This window comes from Mustela lutreola, chromosome 2 (assembly GCF_030435805.1).
Source record: "Mustela lutreola isolate mMusLut2 chromosome 2, mMusLut2.pri, whole genome shotgun sequence".
NCBI classification, from domain to species: Eukaryota; Metazoa; Chordata; class Mammalia; order Carnivora; family Mustelidae; genus Mustela; species Mustela lutreola.
The window spans coordinates 746,147-773,566 of NC_081291.1; the positions used below are offsets into that span (position 1 = coordinate 746,147).

At 63.1% G+C, this 27,420-nt stretch overlaps 2 protein-coding genes and 2 long non-coding RNA genes across 7 annotated transcripts in view; 1 reads left to right on the forward strand and 3 right to left on the reverse strand.

The window, feature by feature from the left end:
* The window catches only part of PWWP3A (PWWP domain containing 3A, DNA repair factor), a 104,768-nt gene that overhangs the window by 61,009 nt on the left and 16,339 nt on the right, over positions 1-27,420 (forward strand). Inside the window, exons 1-2 of one of the 4 annotated variants that reach the window (XM_059159213.1) lie at positions 26,747-26,834; positions 27,245-27,350. In XM_059159213.1, coding sequence (XP_059015196.1) covers positions 27,294-27,350 — 57 coding nt within the window. In that variant the 5' untranslated portion in view covers positions 26,747-26,834; positions 27,245-27,293. Of the gene's footprint in view, positions 1-26,746; positions 26,835-27,165; positions 27,351-27,420 lie in introns of those variants that run through there. The other 3 variants (XM_059159214.1, XM_059159212.1, XM_059159216.1) reach the window with 3 other exon arrangements.
* Positions 2,216-4,219, reverse strand: LOC131823194 (uncharacterized). Its single transcript, XR_009350518.1, has 3 exons — positions 3,827-4,219; positions 2,676-3,181; positions 2,216-2,453 (listed from the first exon to the last, which is right to left on the reverse strand). It is a non-coding gene; the product is annotated as an uncharacterized LOC131823194 (long non-coding RNA).
* Positions 13,826-26,745, reverse strand: LOC131826048 (atherin-like). The gene is made up of 2 exons (XM_059165319.1): positions 26,370-26,745; positions 13,826-14,363 (listed from the first exon to the last, which is right to left on the reverse strand). Exons 1-2 carry the CDS (start codon positions 26,743-26,745, stop codon positions 13,915-13,917), a joined length of 825 nt encoding a protein of 274 aa, XP_059021302.1. The 3' UTR covers positions 13,826-13,914.
* On the reverse strand, positions 18,168-25,154 carry LOC131823192 (uncharacterized). Its single transcript, XR_009350516.1, has 5 exons — positions 24,431-25,154; positions 23,928-24,124; positions 23,352-23,515; positions 18,767-19,006; positions 18,168-18,508 (listed from the first exon to the last, which is right to left on the reverse strand). It is a non-coding gene; the product is annotated as an uncharacterized LOC131823192 (long non-coding RNA).

Genomic DNA, 27,420 nt, shown 5'->3' on the forward strand with positions numbered 1-27,420 from the left:
CGCCTTTCTCCCTGGAGGGCCATCGGAACACCAGCTCCTTTGTCCCCGTAGGCCACAGCGTCTACTCCCGCGGTGGCTAACACACCGACCACGTGTCCCCATCCCCGTGAAGAACAGAATGAGGGGGCAACTTCTTCATGGAGACGAGACTCACACAACATACAATGAGTCATCTTCAGGTGAGCAGTTCGGTACGCTCAGAGTTCCGCGGCCACCAGCTTTATCCAATTCCCGAACATTCTGTCACCTCAAGAAAATAGTCACCTTCCCCTCCCCCAGCCCCCAACACCCCCGAGCCCCTTCCCATCCGTGGAGGAGCCTGGTCTGGGCGTGTCACACGCGTGGACTCACACCCCGTGGGGCCTCCTGTGTCTGGTTCCCTCCCCGAGCTTTGTGGCCTCAGGGTCTGTCCCTGGGCAGCTCATGGGGGCCAAAGGACACTCCCGGGCATAGTTTTAGAAACGTAACTTTTAATTTTTTTTAGATTTTATTTATTTATTTGTCAGAAGACGGAGAGCAGGAGCAGGGGGAGGGGCAGAGGCAGAGGGAGAAGCAGGCTCCCCACTGAGCAGGGAGCCCGAGAGGGGGGCTCTATATCCCACAGCCCAGAGATCTTGACCTAAGCTGCAATCAAGAATTGGATGTTTGGGGCGCCTGGGTGGCTCCGTGGGTCAAGCCGCTGCCTTGGGCTCAGGTCATGATCTCAGGGTCCAGGGATCCAGCCCCGCATTGGGCTCTCTGCTCAGCAGGGAACCTGCTTCCCTTCCTCTCTCTCTGCCTGCCTCTCTGCCTACTTGTGATCTATGTCTGTCAAATAAATAAATAAAATCTTAAAAAAAAAAAAAAAAGAATTGGATGCTTATCCGGGTGAGACCCCCAGGTGCCCAGAAGCGGGGCTTCTGTGAAAGCCTGTATTGGGTCAGGGCCCCGAAGGCTGACGGGGCTCACCACTTGGGTAGGTCGGACGCCCCAGGCAGCGGAGGGCCCCAGCGGTGGTGTCCGCGGCCGCAGGTGTCTGGGTCACTGGCCCAGGCTGGCCATGGGGGGGCTTGTGGGTGGGCAGGTGGTTTCGGAGAGGCGTGCAGCTGGTTTTCAGGTGTTTACGGAGCTGCTGCTACGTGCTGACCTCGTGCTCGGGTCCTGGAAATCGGGTCGGTGGGGCCTCCATCTGTCTGAGGCTCCAGGAACCTCTCCCAGACCCGGGGCCGCCGGTCCTCGGTCTGTGGTCATGTCCTCCACTCTCTGCATCTGTGGTCGCGTGGCGATTTCCTCCTGTCTTTGGAAAAGAGACTTGTCATTGGACATAGGACGCACCCTGAATTCAGTTTCCAGGGTTTATACCGTGGAGAGTGTTCTGGGGGCTCACCAGGCAGATCGGGAGAGCCACAGAGCCCCCACTGCCGCGGTTTGCTGAAGGGATGCTGTGTTTGGATGCTGAGCCCGTGTCGATGATTCTCCGGGGGCCCTGGCCTGCAGTGGGGGCTCCCTCTGCAGGGGGCCGGGCAGGAGGGACACCTGCACGGGGACTCCTTGCCAGCCGGAGCTCTGAGGTGGCGTTTTGGAGGCTCCTCCTGAACGATGCAGCGTGTCGGGGTCCCTGACCCCGTGGCCTTCCCGGAGCTCTGCACCCGGGTCTGCTCGGAGCCACCGGGTGCACGCGCTCCCTGGGAAAGCAGTGACCACACGCAGGATGGTCTCCAAACACAGAAATGTATTCCCTCCCGGCTCTGGAGGCCAGAAGTTCAGCACCAAGGTGTCACAGAGCTGCCCTCCCTGCGAAGCCCACGGGCGCCGGGGCTCTGAGGCTCTCCCCGCGGCTGGCGGCTTGTGGCTTGCTGGCGATCGTGGCGTCCCTTGGCTGGTGGCCTCCTCCGACTCTCCAGTCTGCATCTCCGTGGACGCGTGGCTTCTCTTCTGTGCGTCTCTGACCCATCCCCTCCTCTCACGAGGACAGCGGCGTAGGATTCAAGACTGTCCCACTGCAGGGGGACCTCGTCTTAACGAGTGGCGTCTGCAGACTCCACTTTCATATAAGGCCCCGTTCATGTCTTCTGGGCGTTGGGACACGTGGGGACCCATCTGTTAGGGGACGGAAACCCTGAGGGATGAGTAAAACCACATCCTAGAGATTAGAAATAATTCATGTAAACACCAACGGGAGAGAAAAATCCAGCAGATTCTTTTTTCTTTTTTTTTTTAGACTTTATTTATTTGTCAGAGAGAGAGAGAGAGAGAGAGAGAGAGAACAAGCAGTGGGGGCAGAGGCTGTGCAGGGAGCCCGATGCAGGACTCCATCCCAGGCCCCGAGACCACGACCCGAGCTGAAGCAGAGGCTTCACCGACTGAGCCAGCCAGGCGTCCCTCCCTGGCAGATCTTACAGGACAGTAGGATCCGGCCAGAGGAACCTGGGGGCATGCGACAGGTGGATGAAATGGCAAATCCTGGCTGGGATCTGGAACAGACAAGACGTTACTGGAAAAACAGGTGAAATCTGTTCCCAAAAGGCTGGGATTTCTGCGCGATGCGGGCCGAGTCCAGGGACCTACAGGGGGCCCCGCAGGACCAGCCGAGTGGGCCCCTGGCTTCCAGGGGTGGAAACTCAGCGTGAGCCAGAAGCGAGAGCCAGAGGCATGGACAGGAGCGTCTGCAAGACCCGTTCAAGGGGGCGGCTCACCCTGGCTTGGCGGTGGTGGTTTACCCTGGAAAGGGGTCCGGGTCCGTGTTCTTGGCAAGTCCAGGAAAGGGTCTGACCTGAGGCGGGTGTCTGGGGAGCGACCGATGTTACTCCACCAATCAGCGAGGGTAGGGGTGTGGGTGTCTGCGGGGCCCAGGTTTGTCGCCCTGTCGTCCTGGAACATGCTTGGGATCCGGTTCTGTTTAGATGCCGTCCGGGCTGTGGGGGGCCTGGGCAGAAGCTCGGGGGCTGACGAACCTCGGGCTGACGCAGACACGGGAACAGAGCCCACGGGGCCAGGCCTCCCCACGCCCGAGCCCCTCAGGGCCCTCATCTCACCGACCAGTCAGGCCCCTGCCCGTTTCTTGGGGGGAAGGTCAGATGCGGACGCGGGGTGTGGGGGCCTGGGTGTCTGTGAGCCGACTCTCCTGCACAGCACAGACCATCGCAAATAGAGTTCGTGAAGACGTATGTTCCAGAGTCGCTCTTGATCCATGAAGTCCCCGCTGCAAGGCCACGTATTTTTTTTAAGATTTAAAAATTTTTACTTATTTATTTATAAATAGCGAGAGAGGGAATGTAAGCCGGGGGAGGGGCAGAGGGAGACGCAGGCCTCCCGCCGAGCAGGCAGCGCAGTCGGGGGCGCCATCGCGGGAGCCCGGATCATGACCTGAGCCGAAGGCAGACACTTAACGACTGAGCCCCCCAGGCGCCCCAAATAAATATATTTTTTAAATAAATTTAAAAATATATATTTTTTAAAATGTATTTTTTTAATTTAAATTTTTTTTAAATTTAAAAATGTTAAAGATATTTTTTAAAGCAAGCGTGCTTTCTGGGCACGCTCCAGAGCCAGCAGCTGCAAAGAAAGGCTGCGTGTGGGATCTGAGCGCCGGGAACCCAAAACCTCCCACGCAGGGACGCACCGCGAACGTCCTCCCCCAACGGCTCCTCTTGTGGGCCAACAAAGGCCACCAGCCCCAGACAGAGCAGGGACCGAGCCAGTGAGACCCACAGTCCGGGGGAGGAGGTGTCACTGGCCTCGAGCTGGGGCTGTTTCAGGGAAGGGGGGGCTGCGGGCCTGCCGTGAGTGCGCAGCCCTCGTGCTGAGAATCTGGGAGACACACAGGGGTGGAGACCAGCGACCTTACCAGCGGCGTCGCTGGCGCGAAAGGGACCAGGCCGACGGGCAAACACGCGTGACCTCGCTCCTGCATGGAATCCACGCCAGCCGCCCAGCTCATGGGTCCAGAGGACAGAGCGGCAGCTCCCAAAGGCGGGGGTGCCGGGGGGCGTCCGAGGAGCCACCAACTGGTGACAGCAGGCCGCGCCGGCTGTGGGGCGCGTCCCGCAGACAATGCCAGGCTAAGCGCGGGCACCCCGGGAGCCTTCCCCGCTGGACGGTGACGGCGCGCTGCGAGGAGCCCGGACCGGCCTGCCCAGGTCCCTTCACAACGTCTGCAAACGCCGAGTCTGCGTTCCCACCTGGAAGGAGCAGGGTGCGATAGGTCGAGCGTCTGTTTGCAGAGAAAGGCCACTTGGAGACGCCCCAGAGGGCAGTGGCCATGCGCGTGGGACACCTGTGCTCCCCGTGGCCCGGCACCCTGTTACTCCACTTCTAGAAACACGTGGTCCGAGGGGAGCCACATCCAAGCGTGTGCCGTGTGCCGGGTGCCGCGTCCACTCCCACGGCCACCGTGAGAGCCGCCTGCCTCTCACCTCCCGCCCGGAGGAACCCCGAGAAACCACCACAACAGGCGACGTGCGTCCACATCCGGCGACGAGGGCCAGGAAACAGCCCGCCAGGCAGCGTGGGACACACTGGGACGCGAGCCTTGCCGGGTTCGTCCCCGGCCTTCCTCCCAGAGAGGAAGACTCGTGTCTCGTGTCCCCCTGGAACCCGAGCACGGACACGCCTGGCAGCTTGACCCACAACAGCCCCAGACAGGACGCCGCCCGCGAGCCGTCAGGACACCAGCCGGTCCGGGCGCTGCAGAACGTTACTGGGAAGACAAAGGAAGACACTACGGCACTGCGGCAGGGGCACCCCGGCGGGCCCCTCAGGCATGCGGCCGCTCTCCAAAGACACGGAGAGAACGTTCTCCCGGTGACAGACTTTCGGGGCAGATGTGACGGTCTGTGCGGACGACGGAGGGCAGGGGTGCGGGCCTGCAGCGGTGCGGGTCCGCAGGTCGCTGGAGGGAGCTCCGTGTGCCGGCCCCACGCCCTGCTGGGACGCACGGACCGACGGGTGGGGGATGGGGAGCGGGAGGGGGTCCGCACCTCGGCTCCCCGGTCCCCGCTTTACGAGCTCCTGTGAACCTGTCGCTATTTCTAAATAAAGAGTGAAATTAAAGAAAACTGAAGAAGCATAAGAAACCCAAAAAGATGCGTTTGTAGAAAACACCAGCTCCCGGAGGATGTCCGTGGGGTGCGGACCTGGTCCCCGGCCTTCTTCCCGTTGTCCTCCGTCTACTCCCTGAGCTAAACCCAGTGTCCTTCAGGGCGTCCGGGGAGTGGGCGACGCTTGATCTCAGGGTCATGAGTTGGAGCCCTGTGTGGGGCAGAGAGGGGACTTAAAAAAATTTTTTTTAAATTTGTTTAGATGACATATTTTTTACAATACAAAGAAGCCGCAGCTGAACGTGTTTGGAGAACATAGGCCATTGTTTCAGAAGACGGTCGGGTTTTTCCCGCGCGGAATGGACGGCCGGCTGTGTCATTCGCTGCGGCCCGCCGACCTGACAGCCCGTGATTTCACAGTTGTCACCATTCCTCAGATGAGGGTCACAGAAGGGCAGCACTAACCCTGCTCGGACAGGGAATTAGCGTCCGAGTTGGCCGGGGCAGGCACAGGCTCCGGGACAGCTGTCCGGCCGCCTCCCCGAGCCGGCGGCCGGCCACCAGCCCCGGGTACCTGGCCACCCCTCGCAGACCGCACCTCGAGCGTCACAGGAAACGTGACGACCGCAGGAAAGTGGCCGGCCTTCTCTCCAAGCCCACCCTGGCGCCAAGGACCCAGCAGCATGAGTGACGTGGGCGGACATCTGCTTCCCTGTGCCCCAGCGGTGGCCTTGGGCGTGCTCCCGTGCCCTGCACCCCGCTGTCACTAGGCCCGGTGCCTGTCTACCCTTCCCCCCGGGGCAGACAGTCCACCTCCCAGACAGACGGTGGTTTGCATTGGCCGAGCTCCGGACAGATGTCGCCCCACGGCCGCTCCTGGGGCTGGTGCCTGGGGTGCGCGGGAAATGGAGCCGAGCGCTTGGCAAGGCCTGGGCTGATGCGTTCTCCACCGGGGCCAATTTCCAAGTCCCTGAAGGCGGGCCAGGACGCTGCACGGCCAGTGATTCCCCTCACGCAGAGCTCGGTCCCTCCTGGGTGCTCAGGGGTCCCTGTGTCTTGCTGCTGCCTGCTGCCCGCCTGGGCCCTTTGTGTCCTGTCTGTTGGGCCAGCTGGGGCTCTCTCATCCCGCAAGGATGTCCTGCAGTGCATGTGGTGAGGTTCGGGGCGCCGGAAGCCTGGGGCCCACACGCAGCCTTCGCAGGGTCGTGGGGCAGCGCTTTCCCGGGCCCTTCGATTGCCCTGGGCACTGGAGGCAGAGAAGGCCTGCGCTGGCTGCGGAGGGGACAGGCAGCCAGGGGTGGGCGCCTTGGCAGCGCCCCCCTGCCGCCGGGCCAGAGAGCCGCTTGCCCACTCCTACAGGCAGGAGATACGGCGTCTTGTTCTGAGGTTTTTTCCCTTTGGCTCCAAGCAAAATCCTGCTTTCTTTGCCCTTCTAGAAACTTCCCCCGGCCACGTTTACTTAAGTCTTAAAGCCAGAGCTGGGAAGCCCCAGCGATCCTTCTGCATGGCCCCCGCAGGAGCAGGTGGACCCCCCCGGAGCCCGTGTGGCTGGGCGAGCGTGTGGACGCCAGGAGGGAGGGGAAGGGTCGATCCGGCGCGGGTGGCAGGTCAGGGATGGGGGAGCCCGGGCGCTCACAGCGGGGTCCCCTTCTGTACCCTGAGCTGCCTGGGGCTGCAGCCCTGACCCTGTCCAAGCGGGGCCTTCTCCCACAGCGCCGTGCTGACTGCCCGTGGGGCTGCTGGGCCCCGGGAGGCCTGGGGGGTGCCGGGGGGGGCAAGGCAGGGCACAATGGGCCCGATGAACCTCCCACGGTTCCGGTTCTCCTGACATTGGATGGACACGGCTGCAGCAGGCCTCGTCCTCGCTCGCGGCGAGGGGACGGTGCACAAAGCCCGCTCTCGTCCCACGCTTTCTGCTGCCCCTGCCCTGTCGTCTGGGTCCCTGGGGCCACTGTGCAAAGCAGGGGCGGAAAGCCCTTCCAGGAAGGCTGCCTTTGTCCCTGGTTTTTGTGTCCCTCTGCGGAGACAATAGGGGACACTTTCCTTTCCACCCTGTGGACGGGGCCGGGCAGCAGCTCTCGGCCAATGGCATCAGGCACTTGAGGGCTCTCTGGGGAGAAGGGGGGCTGGTTCCCATCCTTGTACGGCGGCGTTCTGTCGTGGGCTCCCACCCCGCTCTGTCTGTCCTGCCTGGCGGAATCCTGAATGGTGACTGATGTCTGTCTCCCCGTGGGGCCACGGGCTCTCCTCCCGCTGCGAGCACGGCGGGAGGCGGGAGATGCTCCGGGGCTGAGGGGTGCGAGGCAGAGACAGCGGCTAGAATCCGAGAGCTGCAGACCAGCGGGCCAGAGGCGGGTCCGCCGGGAGATGGCTCGGGAACGAGCAGCCCAGCGGCCCGGCTCAGGGCCACCCCCTTGGAGCTCCGGGATGCAAAATGAGGGAAAAGGCAGCAGTCCGCCGACTGGTGGGCGCAGGGCCAGGATGGTCCCGGGGAACGGTTCCCGGGCGGCAGTGAGCTAGACCAGTACCTCACCTACAGAAGCAGCGGCCCCCTGCCCGCGGCAGCCAGTTCGGGAAAGCACCGGGGCTGGCCAGTTCCCAGCCAGTGCTGTTGTGGGGGGCAGCACCGTGGGCGGACGTCGGAGCGGTGCCTTGGGCCGTCCGCCCCTGGCCTCTGGGAGAGGCTGGGAAGCGCACTGACCACAGCGGCCAGGACTTTTCAGGTGTGGTGGCGGTAGAAGCTTCCTGCTAAAACCCTGTAAGAGTCGCACAGAGCTCAACCCATGAATAAAACACGAGACCCCACGCTGGCGTTCCCTCTCCTCCGGCGAATGTGTCACCCAAGCAAAACCACGAGCGCCCACCGCTGCGGCGCCCCAACCACCATCGGGGATGCGTGTGCCCCGTGCCTCCTACCCATCCTCACTCGGAGGGGCCTCTGATGTGTCCATTAGGGACCTGTTGGCCGGTGCCCGCCGCGGGCCGGGCCACGTCCCTCTGCCTCAGGGCTGCTGCCTCCGTCACCCAAGTGGCATGCGTGTCGGGAGGAGAGGCACCGGGTGCGTGGGCCCCGCCCACCAGCATCATGGATTTCTGGGCTGAGCGGTGGTGGCGGTGCCCGAGAAGGGCTGTGCTCACCCCGGCATGGTCCCCGACACCTGCAAAGTCCTGGTGGGCATCCTGGACCCCTGATCGCTCTGCTGGGACGACATCCTCCAGCCTGACAAACGGGGCCCGGGGAGATGGCTGGCATCCCAGTCCTGTTGGATGCCGCGGCTCCTGGCATGGAGTCCCCTCTGAAGTGGCCCCTGAAGGTGTGTCTGGGGGGCTCAGGTGGTTCAGCTCGGGTCATGGTCTCAGGGTCCCGGATCGACCGCATCCGGGCTCCCTGCTGGGCGAGGAGGCTGCTTCCCCCTCTGCCCCTCCCCCTGCTTGTGCTCGCTCTCTAAAAAAATAAAGTGGTTCCTGAAGTTTTTCCAAATCCCGGTGAAATTTATGTAACGGTCCTTCTAACGTGAACAATTCAGCGGCATGTGGTACACCCACGAGGCTGTGCCCCCCACCTCTCTCTAGTTCTGGAACATTCCACCGCCCCAAAAGGACGCCTGTCCACATTAGCAGCCGCTCCCCCTCGCCCCAGCCCGCCCGCGGCTCCCACTAACCCAGTTTCCGTCTCTGCAGACTAGCCTGTTCCAGACATTTCCCGTCGGTGGACTCGCACACTCCGCGCTTGCGAGCCGTTTCCTTGCGTAAGTAGGTCCCAAACACCGCACAGCACATGCTCAATGCGATTCCTCGCTGGCCTGCCGGGTGTCCCGGGCTCCCCACCATGACGCGCAGGCCTGCCCCGAGGCTGGGGCTCCATGCACCTGTGGGCCCTCCTGCCCGGAGTCTGTGCCCCGGGGCCTGGTGTCCACGCTGCAGGCTGGGGGCCCTTCCTGGGGGGGGCCCTTCCTGGGGTGGTGCTCTTGCTCTGCTCGCCTCTGGAAAGGTGAGGACGTGGTGGGGAGGCCTTGGCCGGCGGTCCCTGTGCACCGGCGGGGGGGTTGGGGGGCGTGGCGCAGGAAGACCTGGGCTGTGGGACGTGGCCACAGAGGGCCCGCCGGCTCAGAGATCCCTGCGTCCACAAAGCGCCCACACCAGCCTCCAACAGCCAGGCTCCCGGCCACGCAGGATGGACCTGGCTGCGCCAGGGGCATCAGAGGAACCTGCTTCCCAGATCAGATGCTGAGTGAAACACATCCTTTGCCGGAGGTGAAAACGTCCATGGTCTCGAGATCGCTGGGGTGACAGGGAGAGAGACATCTGTGCGCCGCCAGGCCTGGGACAGGTCCCTGTTGCCTGGGACATGAGGCGGTTGCACGCCTCCCGGTACAGGCCTGGGGCCACACCCCCCACAGCCAGCGTGGTGTGGTCTCTGGTCACCTGTGGTCAGGGTGAGGAGAGGCAGGTGGCCCGCGGTTGCGGGGGACGCTCTGTCCCTCCATGCCCTCCACTCTGCGACCACAGCACGTGCCCAAGTGATCGTCAGCGGTCCCCTGCCTCACAGCCCAAGGAGTGGTGGGCCTTCGAAGCGTTTCCTGATCTTCTGGGATAAGTTCTGTTATTAGGATCTCATCATGAGGACAGTCTTATCTTCTGTGAATGCAAAGCCCCGGGCCCAGCCGCAGGCCCGTGCTGGCCCCTCGGACACGGCAGGTGACGGGCGCTGGTGTGTTACAGGAACGAGTTTCCCGACCGGACGCGCATGTCCCCACTGGCGTCCCCCTCCGACCCAGGACCCGTCGGGATCCCGGGCGATGTCCCCGGAGGCCCCTTGGGGCTGAGATGGTTTCTCAGAGCTGCCGTGTGTTTCGAGAGCCGCACAGTTTGGAGGAGTCTGCTTGGCGAGCTTACAGAGTCCTTCTCCCGGGGCCTGTGTTCCTCTCACCGTCGGGCTGGGTCATGGTTTTGGGGACAAAGATCAACACATCATCCATATCGAGGGTCTATAAAGCATTTTTCAAATTACAGAATTCTTAAATGGTGGAAAATTTTGAGAGAATAAAACTCAGAAAAGACAGTAAACATATGTACATACATAACGCATACAGAGATATCTTCTGCATTTATTTATTTTTAAATTTTTATTTATTTATTTGACAGACAGAGAGATCACAAGTAGGCAGAGAGGCAGGCACAGAGAGGAGGAAGCAGGCTCCCCGCTGAGCAGAGAGCCCGATGTGGGGCTCCATCCCAGGACCCTGAGACCATGACCTGAGCCAAGGCAGAGGCTTAACCCACTGAGCCACCCAGGCGCCCCTGCATGCATAGGTTTAAAGATTTGTTTACTTCAGAGAGAGAAAGCATGAGCAGGGGGAGGGAGGGAGGGAGACTCTCAGGCAAACGCCCCGCTGGGCGCCGAGATGGGGCTCGACCTCACAACCCTGAGATCGGGACCTGAGCGGAAACCATGAGTCGGACACCACCCGCCGAGGCAGCCAGGCACCCCTGCACACATGTTTTCAGAAACGTTAGAAAATTAAGACTATATCATAATAATGTGTTTTTTCTAAGAAACATCTTTCCTGAGGTGTAATTCACATATCATACGACGTTTCTAGAACGTGCGATCGTTTTTTAGAACCGTCGTGGACTGTGCAGGTCGGTCGGGGCAGGCGTTCCCGCCCGCAGTGTCACAGGGCGCCCAGCCCCGCCCCACGGCCTGTCCCTCGCGGGATCCGTGAGCTTCTGCCGGTGGTGCAGCCTCCCCCTGCTCTGGGATTTACGAAGATATTTGAGGCTCTGGGGTTGTGGTTGCGGGTGATGCCCCCTCCCCCGGGGACGCTGGCGGGCCTGGGACAGGCTCTCGCTCCGCAGGAACCACCTCCTCGGGTTGGGAGCGGGAGCCCGGAGGGGCTATGGGACTGCCGTTCCGCTGCCAGGCCTCCCCTGTTGCAGCCGCCTTGGCTAAGCAGCCCGGGTCACTGATGGTCGTCAGTCTCGTAGAAGACAGCCCTGCTCCTGGGACACAAAGTCTCCCTGGGGCGCAGGGGCTCCCGGAGGGGGCGGGGACGGCCCCGTGGGTCCAGGAGCCGCCCCGAGCATCCTCTGAGCCGCCCCTGCCCCCCCGGCCTGGCCCTCTGCAGCTGGGACAGAAGGTTCCTCATGGGAGCTGCAGGAAGAACATTCCAGCAAGGCAGCATCGGCGGGACAGGACCGTCCACAGACCCTGCGGGACGGCACAAGGCCGCTGGCCCCTGCGCGATGCTGTGCACCGGCCTGACAGGCTCCCCACAGGGAGAACAGAGTCAGCTCCGAGAGCCCAGCCTCTCTGGGGGCGGCTGAGGTCACCCCGCCCCCCGACTGCTGGCCGAGGTGGAGGTGGTCCAGTGTGGCTGGATGCGTGGCAGCCACTCGTGGCCCGTCGCACTCACTTCCCTGCGCTTCCCCCTAGCCCCCGGCCCCGCCCCTCCGAAGCCCGTCCTCACGGGCTTCTCTTCTAGCTTTGTGGTGAGCTGGGCGCAGAGGGGTTCTGTGGGGACAGGGAGACTCGGGACAGGCGAGTGCGCTGCCGTGTCCTCTGCGGCTTCCCTGCTCCTGAGGCCTGGCCGCGACCTGGAGCGCTGGTCTGGGTTGGCACGCCGGTACGGATGGTCCGTCATGAACTCAGGTGTCCGGTTCCTCTCCTGCCCTCCCCTGTCCCGGGACCCCATCTGGAACCACGCGACACTCGGTGGTGGTCGCGTCTCCCCCGTGGCTCTGGGAGTCCCCCGTGGAGAGCGGTGCTCAGTCCCCAAACGCAGATGCCACGAGCTGGGGCTGTTCCTCAGCCTTTCCTGATTTGGGTGCCCTGGGCCGGCGCGCCGGGGACATGTCTCTCTGCCACTCGTGCGGACACTGGCGTAGGGGCTTCAGGGCGGCGTCCTTGGTCCACAGCTGTTTCTGTGGGTTCTTGTGGGAACTTCTCAGGGGCCCCAAGCTGCTCTGGGGGATTTAGGTCCTGGGGGCGGGGAAGGTGTGTCGACACACCGGGCCCTTCTCCTGTAGTCGGCATTGTTGGTGCGGGAGGCTCTTTGGTTTTCTAAAGTCACTCAGTTCTGGAGTTTTGGGCTTTCCTCCTATTTATGACCTTTAAAAATTAAAGGATACCGCCTGAGTCTGCAATCCTAAATGAAATGTCTACTCTGCCCTGGTTTCCAACTTCAAATAAAAGGAATCATTCTCTGAAAAAACAAAGGAAAACCTCAGATCCCGGAATCTGAAAACAAAAAGTAACATCTTTGTGTCCTTAAAGAAACACTCAAACGTCCTGGTCATTTATAAATACAGTTTCAAACGTGTGCCCTTTCTGAAATTGCAGAAGTGAATACTTTTGAGAGTCAGTGCCTTCTCTCAAGGACTACTTTTTTAAAGGACCGTTTTAAAAGAAACTAGATGGTCTTTTTAGCTGGAAAAGGCAGGACATTTGCCGAGACCCCTTAGGAGATGTGCCCACAGCGGCACGCTCCGCCAGCAGTCTTGCCGCGGGGACAGCCGATGGCATCTGGGATGGCTGTGGTCATTGAGACCCCGAGGGTTGGGGGCCACTCAGACTTCCCCTTTTCATAAAAATACTGTCACTGGATTGCCCCCTCGCCCCCCGTGGGACTTCATCTGAGCTAATTACACCTGCAGGGACCCTATTCCCAAATCAAGTCCCATTCTGAGGTCTAGGAGTGCAGCCTGTGAACAGAGCTGAAAGGCTTCCTTCCCACTCAACACCTCCAGTCCAGGAACTGTACTGTGTCGGGAGCCAGGAAGGACCTGGAGTTCTCCAAGGGCACTGTCCTACCGTGACCCGGCAGGCCTCGTGCCTGCGGCCCGTCTTGTCCCCGCCCCTGGCCCCGAGCCGGCTCCTTCAGGGAGCCACCTGCTGCTGCCTGACCCTGCGGTTCCCGGCCCCCCCCCCCGGGAGCGTGGCGTGTGGGTGCCGCAAGCACAGGCAGCCCTGGGCTGAAGCCATGGCCCGTCTCAGCGGTGGCCTCCCCTCACCCGGAGGACAGGGTTCCAGCGAGTCTGCGTTTCAGAACAGCGTTCTCCTGATGCTTCCGGAACCACCGGCTGTCCAGGGGAATAGTCACTCCCTCCTTTCTGACATGGACACAGGGAGGCTGTCTCCCGTGGAGGACTCCGGCCTTGACACGGGTTTGCAGAAATACAGTGTTCTGTGGCTTTACGTTTTTTGAGTTCATTTATCTTATTTTTTAGTAATCTCTACACCCAAGGTGGGGGTCGAACTCACAACCCGGAGCTCAAGAGTTGCACCCCCTGTCCCCCGCCCTGATGAAGCCAGGCCAGGTGCCCGTCTGTGGGGTTTTTAAACATGCTGCAAGGTTTCTGTCCCTTTTGAGCGGGGGCCGCATCCGTGAACCACAGCCCGAGTCCTCTGAGCTTGTGGCTTGCGTGTCTGGGCAGAGGCCGACGTTCTGGGAACAACGGTTTGGCTGGGAGAGGCCTCTGGTGGAGTGACCAGGGCTGCTCCAAACCCTCCCCGGGCCCCCAGCCCTGCCCGTTTGGGGAGGGAACAGATTTCTAGAACACATCTCTTATCATCTTTTTTATTTTGAAACAGTTACTGAAAGGCACAGAGAAACGTACGGGGTGGTCCGGTGCAACAGGCCCCCGGCCCCCGGTTCCATCATGTACGTCCAGCGCCCAGAGCGCCAAGCGCAAACCCAGGCCGGGACACAGCCGCCCGCGCAGACCGTCAGATGCACGAGAGTGAGGTGCTCACAAACGCCCACGTCTCCATGGCACGCCGGCACCCCGTCCGCGCTGGTCACGGCACGCCAGCACCCCGTCCGCGCTGGTCGCAGGACGCCCCCTCCCCAGGAAGCCCTTGCCTTCATCCTGAGACACTAGGGAACCAGCTCATCTACGACCTGGGGAGGAGCAAACCGCACCGTGTCCCCAGAGGTTTCCTTTCGCGACTTTTTCTGGTGTTTCCCTCGCTCCCTTCCCTTCGGATGTGTGGTGCTGCTGGGGCCATGTCCGAGCTCAGGGTTTTCTCACAACCAAGAAAGAGAGGGAGTGTGCACGGAAACACGTCCAGTGGGACCAGAAGAGAGGACGTGAGCCGGGGAGCGGTGGTGACAAGCAGGGACCCGGCAGCTGGCGGAGTGGCCGCGCGGGCATCCAACGTCCTAACCCGGATGGCGGACCCCAAAGGACGGACGGGGTGGACGTCCGCCGACAGCCCGCGGCGGCCGCGCCCACGGCACAGCGGGTGCAGGCACGACCCTCCTCCTCCTGCTGCTCTCGTTGTGCTTTCGGAAATCGCACTTTCTTCACCTTTAGTCGCTCTGGGGCAGTTATGGGGTTTTACTGGGTTTTTTGGAGAAAGAGAGAGAGAGTGAGTGACAGCCTGTGCACACACGCACGAGCTGGGGGGGGGCAGGGGGCAGAGGCAGAGGGACAAGCAGACTCCCCACTGAGTACAGAGCCTGACAGGGGCTGGATCCCAGGACCCCCGAGATCAGGACCTGAGCCAAAATCAAGAGTCGGGGGCTCGACCCTGCGCCACCCAGGCGTCCCTGGAGTTACGGTTTTTAAACATTTTTATCAATCCGTTTCACGTTCCGACAACAAAATTCTGGATGATAAGGAGACCGACGCTGCCCGACCACGCGTCCCATGTCATCTAGGAAGAGCGTGACCTCGTCTGGTCTTTAGTAAAAACTAAAAAGCCTGAACACGCTCGAGTTTGCGTCACAAGGACTCACCTCAAGCAAGGGCTGCGGTTTTAATGCCCTGCCCAGTGCCGCGTGTGCGGGCGACAGCCCAAGTCATGGGAAGAAGTAGAGTGAAGGTCTCCAAACGGCCCCTGCGGAGGGGGCGGTGCATCGGAGCGCTCAGTCCGGGAGATGGAACCTTCTGGAGCCGGAGGGCGGCACGCTCGCAGGGCAGCGTGAGCGCACCTCACGCTGTGCTTACAGAGTCCCGACTGACGGGACATTTCACTTTACACATATTTGTTTTCAGCTGTTTATTTATCTGACACAGAGAGCCCGTGGGAGAGGGAGCCCAAGCAGAGGGAGAAGCAGGCTCCCGCTGAGCAGGAAGCCGGACGCAGGGCTCGATCCCAGGACCCCGGGGCCACGACCTGAGCTGAAGGCGGACGCTCGACAACTGAGCCCCCAGGTGCCCCTGTGTTAATAAGTATTTTGCCACCACCTTTAAAAGTCGCCCCCTGTGACGAAGACCACGGAAGCCCACCGGATTCCTCGGTGCCCACTCTGAGCTCGACCTGCCGACCGGAGCACACCTGCTGGCGGGATGGAGGCTCCGGTCAAAGCCATCAGGTCCCGCCCGGGGCCAGTCCGCGCTCCAGGGACGCTTCACGGAGCTGCGGGCTGCGAGCGGGAGCCCAGGCTCTGGGGCACTGGGGGGCCTGACTCCCGGAGCGGGGTGAGCCCAGCTGCAGCCGCGGACTTGGCCAACCACGTGCCATCCGCCTGCAGGGGCCGCCACGCCCCACGCCAGCTCTGATCCAGGCAGGCGCGCGCACACACACGAACACACTCACACACGAACACACACACACACGAACACGGGGAAATCCTCGTTTCCACTCAGGGTCTTGGCTGGAAGTTCAGCAGAGCGGCATGACCCTGAGGAATCCGGGGTCCGGGTGTCCGAGGGTTAGCGTGGACGCTGGGCAGGGCTGGGCGGGGGCTGGCGGCTGTGTCCCCGTGACCGGCTGGGCACAACACGAGACCGCGTGCTGGAGGACCCTGCGGAAAGCAAGTAAGAGCTCGGCAGAGTCTGGGAGGAGGCCAGAGGGAGGAAGCCAGTCTCCAGCACACTGGTGGTGCAGCCTGAAATGCCTGAGTGCAAATGAAAGGCTTTTTAAAAACAGGACGGGAACTCAACGGGCTAATCCTCGACTCCTGGTTGAGGAGACCCGAAGCACACGGCCCTTCCCTGGTGTGGGAGGGCAGGGGTCTCGCCGGAGCAGGGACACGGCCTCCAGAGAACCCCTGAAAGGGGGTGGCGCTGGGGTCATGTTCCTGACCGGGTGTCTGCTGCCCTCTGAGCCCAACATGGAACACGTCAAGAGCCCCACACGGGGTGGGAAATCCTGGCTTGTAGGAATGGGGTTTAGTTTTTTTTTCTTAATGTTGTACAAGGCACATAAAATTCAAGATCGCAACCATCTCTGAGGGCACAGCTCAGCAGCCCCCACTCTCCGTCTCCAGAACCTTCCATCTCCCCGCACGAAGCACGGACTCCCCACCCCTGCCCCAGCCCCGGCTCCCACCCCCTTCTCTCTGTCTGTGGCACTCCTCTGGGGCCCTCCTGGGAGCGGGGACCTGCAGGACGGGTCCTTCTGGGTCCTGTCGCTGAGCCCCGTGTGCTCGGGGTCCCTCTGCGTCACGGCAGGGGTCAGGGTCCCCCCCTTCCTGCGTGTTCCTTGTATGGGACGGGTGGTGCCGCGTGTGTCCTCCATCTGTGGACAGACGCTGGGTGTTGCCCCGTCCGTCTGCGGTAAACGGTGCTGCTGTGGGCACAGGTACGGATGATGTTTGATATTCAAGGCTTTCGGTGTTTTGGGGTACAAACCCAGAGTGGCATTGCCCGGCCATGCGGTCCTTCTATTTTTAACTTTCTGAGGAATGGCCAGAGAAGTCTCCACAGCAGCTGCCCCACACTCCCTCCATGCCCACAGCTCGGCCAGCAGCCAGGTCCGGCGGGGGTTAAGCCAGGACAGGCACGACACGCGCAGGGATGCCGGGCACAGAGTCCTTGTGGCGGTGGGGGGGCACACATGGAAGGGGGTATCGGTTACCCACGGCTGCTGTCTCCGTCTGCTCGGCCAGGTCAAGAAATACCACACTCGGGGAGCCAGACATCTCCTCTCCCAGATCTGGAGACCAGAAGTCTGAGATCCTGGCGCGGGCAGGCTGGTCCCTCCCGAGGCCTTCCCGCTAGGCGTGTGGACGGCCACCTTCCGCCTGTGTCCGCCCTCGTGGCCTGGCTCTGACTTAATGACCTCCTTAAAGACCTTGTATCCACACGGTCACGCCCCGAGGCTCAGAACGTCAACAGACGAGTTTGCAGAGGACACAGCTCAGCCGGAACAGCGGTGGAAACCAGTTAACTGCACGCACGCTGGGCGGTTAAAACCTAGATCTATACCTTACAGTTCTAGAGGTCAGAAGGCTTCCGTCACGGTTACTGGGTCAGAGTATCCGGGCCACACTCCCTCCGGAGGCCCCGGGGCGGCTCCTTCTTGACTCTTCTGGCTCCTGGGGGCTCCGCGGTGCGACCCTGTGGCCGCATCGCTCTAGTCTCTGCCTCCAGCCTCACAAGGCTTCTCCTTTATGTGAGCATCAAATCCCCGCTGCTGCCTCCTTCTGATCAGGGCCCCTGTGATGACACCGGGACTCAGATAATCCTGTATCATCTCCCATCAAGATCCCCAACTTACTTAAACACGTCTAAAAATTCCTTCTCTGCGAGACATTTCATAGGCTCCAGGAATTAGGGTATGGATGTCTTTCCGTGGCCATTTTAGCTTACCACACCACTCCCGAGGTCGTTACTGGGCTATGAAAAGCAGTGGAGCACTGACGTGTGGCCCCGGGCACAGACCCCCGAGCCCACAACACGCAGGGAGGGATCCAGACACAGGCCACACGGGTGTGAGTCCACGCGTGTGACACGTCCAGACCAGGCTCCTCCAAGGACGGGAAGGGGGCTCGTGGGGGCCGGGGAACAGGTTGAGGCGGTGGTGAATGCTAACGGGAACCGGGACGGGCTCCTTTTGGGTGATGGAATGTTCTGGAACATTCCAGAGCTATAGGTTACACAATGTTGTGACTAAATATCACCGAATTGCCACTTTATTTTTCAGAAGATACTGTTTATTTATTTGGCAGAGCACAAGCAAGGGGAGCAGGAGACAGAGGTAGAGGGAGAGGCAGGCTCCCCGCTATGCAGGGAACCCGATGTGGGGCTCGATCCCAGGACCCCGGCATTGTAACCCAAGCAGAAGGCAGATGCTTCTGAGCCACCCAGGCACCCCTCCTGAATCGCACACTTACATGGCAAATTGTATTGCATGCAAATTTATCAGCACAAACCCACAATAAAATTAGTTTTATATGTTTGATTAAAAGAGCAGCCAACATTTTAAAAAAATGTGTATTTGTTTTGAGAGAGACAGAGAGAGAGCACGCGTCGGGGGGAGGGGCACAGAGGGAGAGAGTCCCAAGCAGACTCCCCACCCGGCAGGGAGCCCCACACTGGGCTCCCTCACAGGACCCTGCGATCAAGATCTGAGTCAAAATCAAGGGTCGAATGCTTGACCGGCTGAGCCACCCAGGGGCCTGCCCCATCCTGTTTTAAAATATGTATCTCATAACCAATTTTCTTCGGTTTCTGGAGGCTTCGCGCCCACACTCACACGCTGTTGAAAGCGTCTCTGTTAACCAAGACGAGACTCCAACCGGCACGTATCAAAGGCTCTGGCGGAAAGAGAAATCAGCGTAATGTTCCTAGAAGTTCCATTTGCCCCTTTGGAGAAAAGTCCACAAATCCCATTACTGAACAGGGTTGCCAGACTTGCCCCCTAGAAACACACCCGGCTGCTACTGCAGTCTGTGTGTAGAACAGGCCCATTTGCAGGCTGGAACAGCTCGAGGGCTCAGCCTGAGTGATCAGCTGTACGTCAGTAACACGCCCGACGAGCCTTCACTACGTGTCTGACACGGACCGGGACGTACCTCGCATTTCAGCTCTGTTTTACGCGGCCGACCGCGGGGCGCGAGATCGCTGCTAGGCCCGGACCCGCCGCAGGGGCGGAGCCTGCCAGCTGGGAGGTCTTTCCGGGTTGAATGCAAGCCCAGAGGTTCCGCTGAAGTCCTGACCGTCAGGAGCCTGTGAGCTGGGGCCTCCTTGGAAACAGGGTCTTTGCAGATGTGAATAGTCAAGACGAGGTCAGCCTTGATCTGGCGAGCGGGGAGCTTGTAAGACCAAGGGCATCCGGACACAGACACACCGAGAAAAGCGCGTCATTAACCAGGAGGCTCCAGGGCCCCGAGAGGCTGGGAGAGGCAGGAAGGGCCCTGGCCGGAGCCTCCAGAGGGAGCGTGGCCCTGCGACCCCTTCAGCCCGGGTTTTCCGGCTCCCTGACCAGGAGGTGGTGGACTATCTGCATGTGGTTCTTCGGTACAACAGCCCTAGAAGAGTAACACGGCTACGGCCTACGCTGTGTGCAGAAGTCCGGCCGGGCACCCCGGGCTGCCCTGTTCACGCTCACACTTCGCCTAGATTTGTTAATCCCGGGCATATCCCAGAGGTCAGGCCCCCAAGGAACATACCAAGTCACAAGCCCTTGGAGGAAGAAGCGTGGGCGTGCTAAGTGCCAACGGCCAGAATCAGTCAGGAGATGGTGAAGGAGAAAGATGGGCCCCCTCCCCCCGCAGCGGCCCACCACCCGACGGCAGCGGGACGTTCCGCGGCAGAGAGCCGCCTGCGGGGAGGGCTGCGCATGCTGGGCGCAGGGCCCAAGTCCCGCGGACACCCAGGGCGCAAGCTGAACCCCTCAAGGCTACCTCCGGGGACGACAGCAGGGGTGCTATTAGTCCACGGCCACGGGCCTCACCTGGGGGGGTCCTGCCTCCAGGGCGGCTGTGGTTGACACGCCTGGGGGCACTCCTGGCAGCACATGGGTGGGGACTGGGGTGCTGCTCGCCCCCACGGGGCCCAGGGAGCCCACACCCGGCAGCACTGCTGGGGAGAGGCTGTAGCATGACAGCGGTGAGGGGCCCGACTGGGCGTGGTGCTGAGAAGGGGTCACGTGGCTTCTTCACAGCCAGCAGCAAAGCCACGGATGGGGCCCTGCAGGCCGAGTCGGGGCCAGACCCCCAGGGGCAGCCTGCTGGGAAGGGGGCCAACGGGCACACAGCAGTTAGCTCAGCGGCCTCAAGGGAGCCCGGCCCAGATCAGGGAAGCGTAAGGTAGGGGTTGTAAAATGTTTTACTGTTTTGGTCACCTTTCTAAAATGGTAACCGAACGAGGCACCTGAGCAAAGCTCGGGACCGTGACGGCATCCCGGCCGTCGCCTCCTCCAGGCGGCCAGGGTCAGCATGGGCCTGGGGCTGGGTCAACACTGGGGGCCTTGGCGGCCCGAGGAGCGCGAGGGTTGCTCTGACCCCGGGCGCCGTCTCCTTGGCTCCTCGCGCGCGCCTTCCAGTCCCCATGTCCTGCGGGCTCTCTGCGGGGATCCCTGCGGGGCCTGGCTCACCGTGCGGCTGGCCGGCAGCCTGTCCCCTGCTTCAGCCGAGCAGCCCCCACTCGGGGAGGCTCCGGCCCAGGTCTGCGGCCGAGGACCCCCTGAACGGGGTGCTGCTGGGGGCCGTGACGCCCACCTGCTCTGCCTTCGCCCCGACTTCAGGCGGCCCCTCCTCTTGGGGCTCTTCTCCCTCTCCTGCCGAGGAGCCTGGCGGCTTCTCTATGCACTTTCCAGCTCACGCCGAAGGCCGCCCCGACTGCTCTGGGTGCGAATTAGCTATTTTCCTACACGATGCTGCTTTCGTCGCTAGGATGTGCGGGGGAGGGGGGGCAGCTGGTCGGACAAGCCCCCCACCCCCACCCCCAGGTCCCGTGCGACGCAGTCAGGGGTGACGCGCCGTCTCCCTCTGGCAGGAGGTCCGTGTCCAGCGAAGACAAGCACGAAGATGAGTCGTCACGTGACAGTGTGGACCGGCGGCGCTGCATATGGTCACAGACACGCTGCAGCTCCGTGTCAGCGAACAACAAACGTCCGCTCCGCTCACACGCCTCAGGGGCCGCACGCAGCAGGGTTCCCCCACATTCATGTCCACCGGGAGCCTCAGAACCTAGCGAAGTGGGGTCTTTGCCGACAATTCAAAAGAGACTGTGATGGAGGACGGTGTGCCCTAAGTCCAGTGACTGGTGTCCTTACAAGATGAGGACACAGGGACACAGCGCAGGGGAGGGATGTGTCCACAAGCCAAGGACTGCCAGAGCCCGCAGAGGTCGGACAGCCGCTCCCTCAGAGCCCCTGGAGGAAGCAGACTCCTCCAGAAGCACAGGATCGCGATTCCGTTGGCTGTAGGGCCAGGGACGCGGTTTTGTTCGGCCGGTCCCCCACCATGGTTGCTGAGGCTCCTCTGTCTTCCTCCTCCCTGTTCCGGGGCCTGGCTGGGACGGGGCGGAGGCATCCGAGGCAGAAAGGGGAGGGGCGGATGCGTGCCGGCCGTAGAGCTCGGCCCTCGTGTCTTCCGCAGCACCCGTGCCACGGCCACGCCTGCAGTGACCGGGCAGGAAGTGCCAGTTGCCCTGTGCCATCAGGAGGGCGAACAGACAGTGACCCCACCGCGGCTCACCATGCCATAAGCGCAGCCCAGCTGTGGGCTCCCAGGGAGGGGTCCCTGAAGCAGCTGAACCTTGACCTGGGCCACCGGAGGGCAAGGTGGCCGGGGAGACCACAGAAACAAGAATCAAGGAAGGCGGGAGAGGAAGCTCCGGAACCTCACCCCCACGGACGGGGAGCGGCCCACGAGCTTCCTACTGGAAGGCAGTAAGTGACCACAAACCCAGAAGATTAAGACAACGCTCGTCTGAAAGCTTCTGCAGGTCAGGAGCCCGGGGGACACGGAGCTGGGGGTTCTGCTCAGGGCCCTTGCTGTGGCATCCAGGCGCTGGTGGGGGCTGTGCGGCCGGACGCAGGGGCCCCTTCCAAGCTCACAAGGCTGTTGGCACAATTCCCCTCAGGGCAGCTGCATGCTTCTCTGTGGCCACGGAAGAATCCCTGTGACCTCAGGAGGACCTCCAGCCCCTCTTCTAAGGGGCTCCCCGGATTAGGTCAGGCCCACCAAAATAATTTCCTTTTACATTAACTAAAAATCAACTGATTTTTAATTTTTTAAAAAATAAGTTAGCGGGGACGCCTGGGTGGCTCAGTCAGTTAAGCGGGTGCCTTCGGCTCAGGTCACGATCCCAGTGTCCTGGGATCAAGTCCCATGTCTGGCTCCTTGCTCAGCAGGGAGCCTGCTTCTCCCTCTGCTTCTGCCTGCCTGTGCTCGCTCGCTCTGACAAACAAATAAAATCTTAAAAAAAAAAAAAAAATTAGCGGCCTCTCCTAAGCAACAGGCAGTTCTTCTTCTTTCTTTCTTTTTTTTTTTTTTTAAAGATTTTATTTATTTATTTGACAGAGAGAAATCACAAGTAGATGGAGAGGCAGGCAGAGAGAGAGAGGAAAGCAGGCTCCCTGCTGAGCAGAGAGCCCGATGCGGGACTCGATCCCAGGACTCTGAGATCATGACCTGAGCCGAAGGCAGCGGCTTAACCCACTGAGCCACCCAGGCGCCCCGTTCTTCTTTCTTTTTTTAAGAGTTTTTAAAATTTATTTGATACTGAAAGAGACAGCAAGAAAGGAAACACAATCAGCGGGAGTTGGAGAGGGAGAAGCAGGCTCCTTGCCAAACAGGGAGCCTGACATGGGGCCCGATCCCATGACTCTGAGACCATGACCTGAGCCGGAGGCAGATGCTTACGATAGCCCCTAGGTGCCCCTAAAATTAAACTGATTAAGGACCTTAATTCCATCCAGAAAATCCTGTCACCTTTGCCGCGTGTCACGTAATCAGAGACGTGACACTCATCCTGTTGCAAACTCTACTCCGCTCAAGACGGGGGCTTCCACAAGGTCGTGAGGCACTGGGGACTGTCCTAGTGTTCTGCGGGCCGCACCGTCAGAGACACAGAGCAGGGCAGCGCCTGGGCCAGGACTAGCCCGTAGGAGGCAGGAAGGAGAAGAGCCGGTGGCGTGGCTGCTGGCATCTGAAGCCTCAGCAGGACAGATGGAGGGTGTGTGGGTGCCTTTCTCTTTGGGGCTCCTTCTCAGCCCCCCGGAGTCACGGCAGCAGCCTTCTGTGTTACGTGCTATGGGGATAAGGGCTCTGAGTACCACAGACTCTGCTCTGGTCTACACGGGGTTTCTGGCACTGTCCACTGGGCAGCGCCACACGGAGGCATCTGCCCACCTGACCCTTCACTCAGACACTTAGTCTGGTCTCTCCTGGACTCTGCCCCAAGGCTCCAGGCCCCACAGACACCAGAGGGAAGGCCAGGCTTCCCCCCCAGGCTGGTGGGGGACAGACACAGCACCCTTCTCTCTCACTGCGACTACAGGTAAGAGGCAGCAGGCTTACAGGGGAGATACCCGATACGGTCTCCCCCAATACACACTGGCTGGACTACGCAAAGGCGACATGCCCAAGGAGCACCTCTTTGGTCCAGGGCCCCAGCTGTGGGGTGCCGGGTAACCTACAACACACGTACAGGAAGGGGCTGGTGAGTCCTCTCGGCCGCCGCTGGGGGGGTCCGGACAGGCTCTGAGGAGGGGTGTGCTAGCTGTCCTCGGAGCAGCAGAAGCTCCCTCGCGACCGGGCAAGCTGAGAGTTTCCGGTCCGCAGCCAGCGGCGGCTGTGCAGGTGCGCCCGCACCTGGGAATGCAGGGCAGACGTGGTAGGCCAGTGCCTAGACCACCCCTCCACCCCTCCCTCGTCTCCTGCGTGGGCCAGATGGGTCCCAGAGATGCCCGCACTCTCACCCGGGACACTGTGCCTGCACGGGACTGACGTCAGGGACCTTAAAATAGGGAGATGATCGGGCCCACGCACGGCACAGAACAGCACTCGCACAAAAAGGAAGAACGCCCCATACACGTGAGAATTTGAAGGTCTCTCTGGGGCAGCCCGCCGAGTGGCGAGAGCCGGTCTCCAGAGGCTGTGTGCTGTAAGGCCGCACCGGGGAAGGGGGTGATGGAGAACAGCGCGGGGGGCGCCCCGGGTCGAGCAGGGTGGGTCTACCAGGGGCGGCTGGAGGGAGCGCTCTGTGGCTGTGGGGATGCCCCACCTCTTGGCTAGGGTAGCGAGTACACAATCCACGCGTGCCACACGACGGCTCAGAGCTCTGCCCGCACGGCATCAGGTCAGGGTCCTGGCTGGGATACTGTGTCACAGAAGCACAAAGCAGAGCCATGGCAGGAACGTGAGGACACGTCCAAGGCCCCTGTCTAGACTCCTGCAAACTTCTGTGAGCCTGTAGTCATCCTAAGATGATAAATTAGAAACAAAAATTCAAAAGTTGCTCCTAGGGGGTGTCTGGGTGGCTCAGTTGGCTAAGCGACTGCCTTTGGCTCAGGCCATGATCCTGGAGTCCTGGGATCGAGCTGCACCTCAGGGTCCCTGCTCACCAGGGAGTCTGCCTCCCCGCTGCCCTGTCTCCTTTCCTGCTTCCTCTCTCAAACAGATAAATCTTCAAACAAACACACACACACTCCTCGGGCCACCCAAGCCTGGAGGGACTCCCTCTGCTCTCCCTGACCCTTGCTGCCGGCCTCAGCAGGCATCGCTTACCTCCTCTGACAGGCAGGGCCTTCCACCACCCCATGGCCTTTGCACGGCCCCTAAGCTCTGAAAACGCTTCCCCCGTCCCCAGGTCATTCAGACATCAGGTTTTCAGGCCAAATGTCATTTCCACGATCCCTCCAGCCCGGGAGCCCCGGCCGCGAGCAACCCTGCTACGGTCTCGGTTTCTTCAACTCCTGCCGTACGGGCTGTGGCAGGACCTGCACATACTCAACGGCCGATGACCACTGGAGCTAGGTTTCCCGGATGAAACCCCAGCCCGCCGCTCCCGCCTCCAGCGCAGGCCGTGATCCCCACGCGGGCTGCTACTCCCTCTCCGTCTGCCCTCCCCCGGCTCAGGCTCTGTGTTTCTGGAGGAAATACAAAATCTCGGAGAAGCTGAGTCTCCGCTCTGCCTTGGACTCCCTGGGTTTCCTTGTCCGTGAAGCGGCCCGTGCTCTTGGGAACCTTCAGCGCCAGGTCAGAAGCCGGGCAGCGAGCCCAGGGAGCCGCACAGGCCGGGCAGCAGCCCCGCGCCGCGCAGTCCGGGCGCACCCGAGGCCGCTGGGAGCGCGCAGAAGCCCCCGGCGCGGACGCCCGCCGGGCTGAGAACGAAGCAGCCGGGTCCGCCAACAGGCTCCGCGCCGCTGCGCCGGAGCAGAAGCCGAAGAATGGGGTCGCGAGGGCCGGGCCTCCCGGGGCTGCGGCTCCCGGTAAGGCGCGCGGACGCCGCTGTCCCTACCGCACCACCTGCCGTCTCCAGCAGCCCCAGCTCCCCGAGCGCCCCCTTCCCCCGCAAGGCGCGCCCGGGCCGGGCCACCAGGCGGTCCCCGAAGCGGGGGCGGAGCATCCCACGACGCGGGGCCGCGGGAGAGGCTCCCCGACCAGAGCGCGAGGGACCGGGAGAACCGCCACGAGAACGGCCTTCCCCGGGCGCCCCGGGAGCCGGGGGGCGGGCGCCCACCTCCGTCCGGCCGGCGCACCCGCCAGGGGCTCGGCCGGACTTCACCAAGCCGGTGTGCGCGGCTGCCACTCGGGGAGGGCACGGGCACGGGGAGCCTGCGGGGCTGGGTCCGATCGCCCGAAGACCCGGGGCGCACAGGTCGAGCTGCCGTCCGCGAGCGGAGGGCCAGGCGGGGCGGCTTCCACCGCCGTCAGCCCGCGGACACCTGCGAGCGGCTGCGCCGGGCGTGGACCTCCCTCCCGACCCGCGGCCCCTGCAAGCAACGTCCGCACCCCGAGGGCGAGCCGGCCCGAACCGCAGCTGAGCCCGCATTCGGCAGACGCGCCTCCGTACTCAGACTCCGCCACCGTCTGGTCCATCCCACTCCCCGATGAGGGCCCCAGGGGAGCTCGGCGGGCACCGTGCCCGGGCACCAGAGGCGCGGGCGCCGTCTACACCCGCAAGCGCAGACAGCCGCCGCGCCTGCTCCCGGTGCCGGGCGGGTCCCGGCGGCCGCCGCGCCTTCCTGCCTCCCCTCCGCCGGCGCTGGCCCCGCCCGCCCCTCCCCCCGGCGCTGGCCCCGCCCCCTCCCCCCGGCGCTGGCCCCACCCCTCCCCCTTTCCCCGGAGCTGGCCCCGCCCCTCCCCTCCCCCCGGCGCTGGCTCCGCCCCCTCCCTCCCCCCGCCCCTTCCCAGGCCTCGGCTCCCCATTCCCAGCCTGCCCCGGGCGTCAACGCCCCCGCCCCACGCGTCCCCCCTGCGCCCCGCGCCCTCCTACGCCCCCAGTTCCCCATCTCCCCGCCCGTCGCCCCCCGCGCCCCAGTTCCTTCACGTCCCCGATCATCGCCCCCCAGTTCCCATGTCCCCGCCCGTCGCCCCCTGCGCCCGCGGCAGGGCGTGAGGGTCCGGGCCGTGCTGAGGGCCACGCCTGGCCGACGCCGGGGTGGGGGGTGCGGGGGTCAAGCTGAAAAGAGGCGACGTGACCCCGAGCCCGGCCCCCTGGTACCTGCGTCCCGGGCTGCGCTGGGCGGCGCCGTCAGGGGCACCGCGGCAGCACGTGGCGCCTCAGGAACGTGAAGGTTCTGGAAGGCTCTGGAAGGTTCTCTCGGGTCGTGTGGCGGGGGCGGGGAGGGAACAGGGCGCCTTCCGCACGCCGCGGGGCCCGGGGGCGGGTTCCCAAAGGGAGCGGGGCCGGCCGGGGCGGAGGCCGCCCGCCGTCGCCGCCCGCTCGGCGCCCCTCGGCTTCGCACCCGCCCGCCCTCTCGGCGCCCGTCAGTCAACCGCGCGCGCGCCCGCGCGCCCGCCCAGCGCCCGTCAGTCAGTCGCGCGCACGCCCGCCCGGGCGGAAGGGGCGGGTCCCGGGGCGGATACGGGCGTCCCATTGGCTGGCGGCGGGGGTAGGGCTTGGCGGCGCCGCGAGGCTGTCCCCGCCCTCAGCCCGCGGGGGGCGGCGGCAGCGGCGGCTGAGGCGGTGAGCGCGGGCCCGGGAGGCGGCTGGGAAGGCGCGGGTGCCGACGCCGTTGGGCCGCCGCGGCCTCGTCGTCCTCCGCGCCGGGCTCGGGGACGCCGCGCTGCGGAGCCGGGCGCCCGGTGAGGCCTGCGGGGTCGAGGCGGCCGCGTCGGGCCTGGGGGGAGGGGCGAGCCCCGAGCGGAGGGGCCCCCGCGTGCGCCCCTCCCCGACCCCGGCGCGGCGGGGCCCGTGGGCGGCCGGCCCGGAGGACGCCGCGCAGCCGTCCCGTCCCCCAGGGGGCCCCGCGGCGGCCGGCGACGTCCGCGGGCTGCTCGGCCGCGTCCTCGCGGCGGGGCGCGCGGGGCCGGGCTGTTGCGCGGCGGTTTGCGCGTCCGGGCGGCCCCGACGCCGCTGTGCCGCTTGTGTTGCAGCGCGCCCGGTCCGTGCCCGTCGTCCCCGCGGGCCCCATGAGTCCGAGTCATGACGGACGCCCAGTATGTCTTGTGCCGATGGGAGCAGCGGCTGTGGCCGGCCCAGGTGACCCCCTCGGGCGGCGGGTCCGGGGGGGTCGGCGTCCGCCCGGAGAGACGCGGGGGCGGCGGGGCCC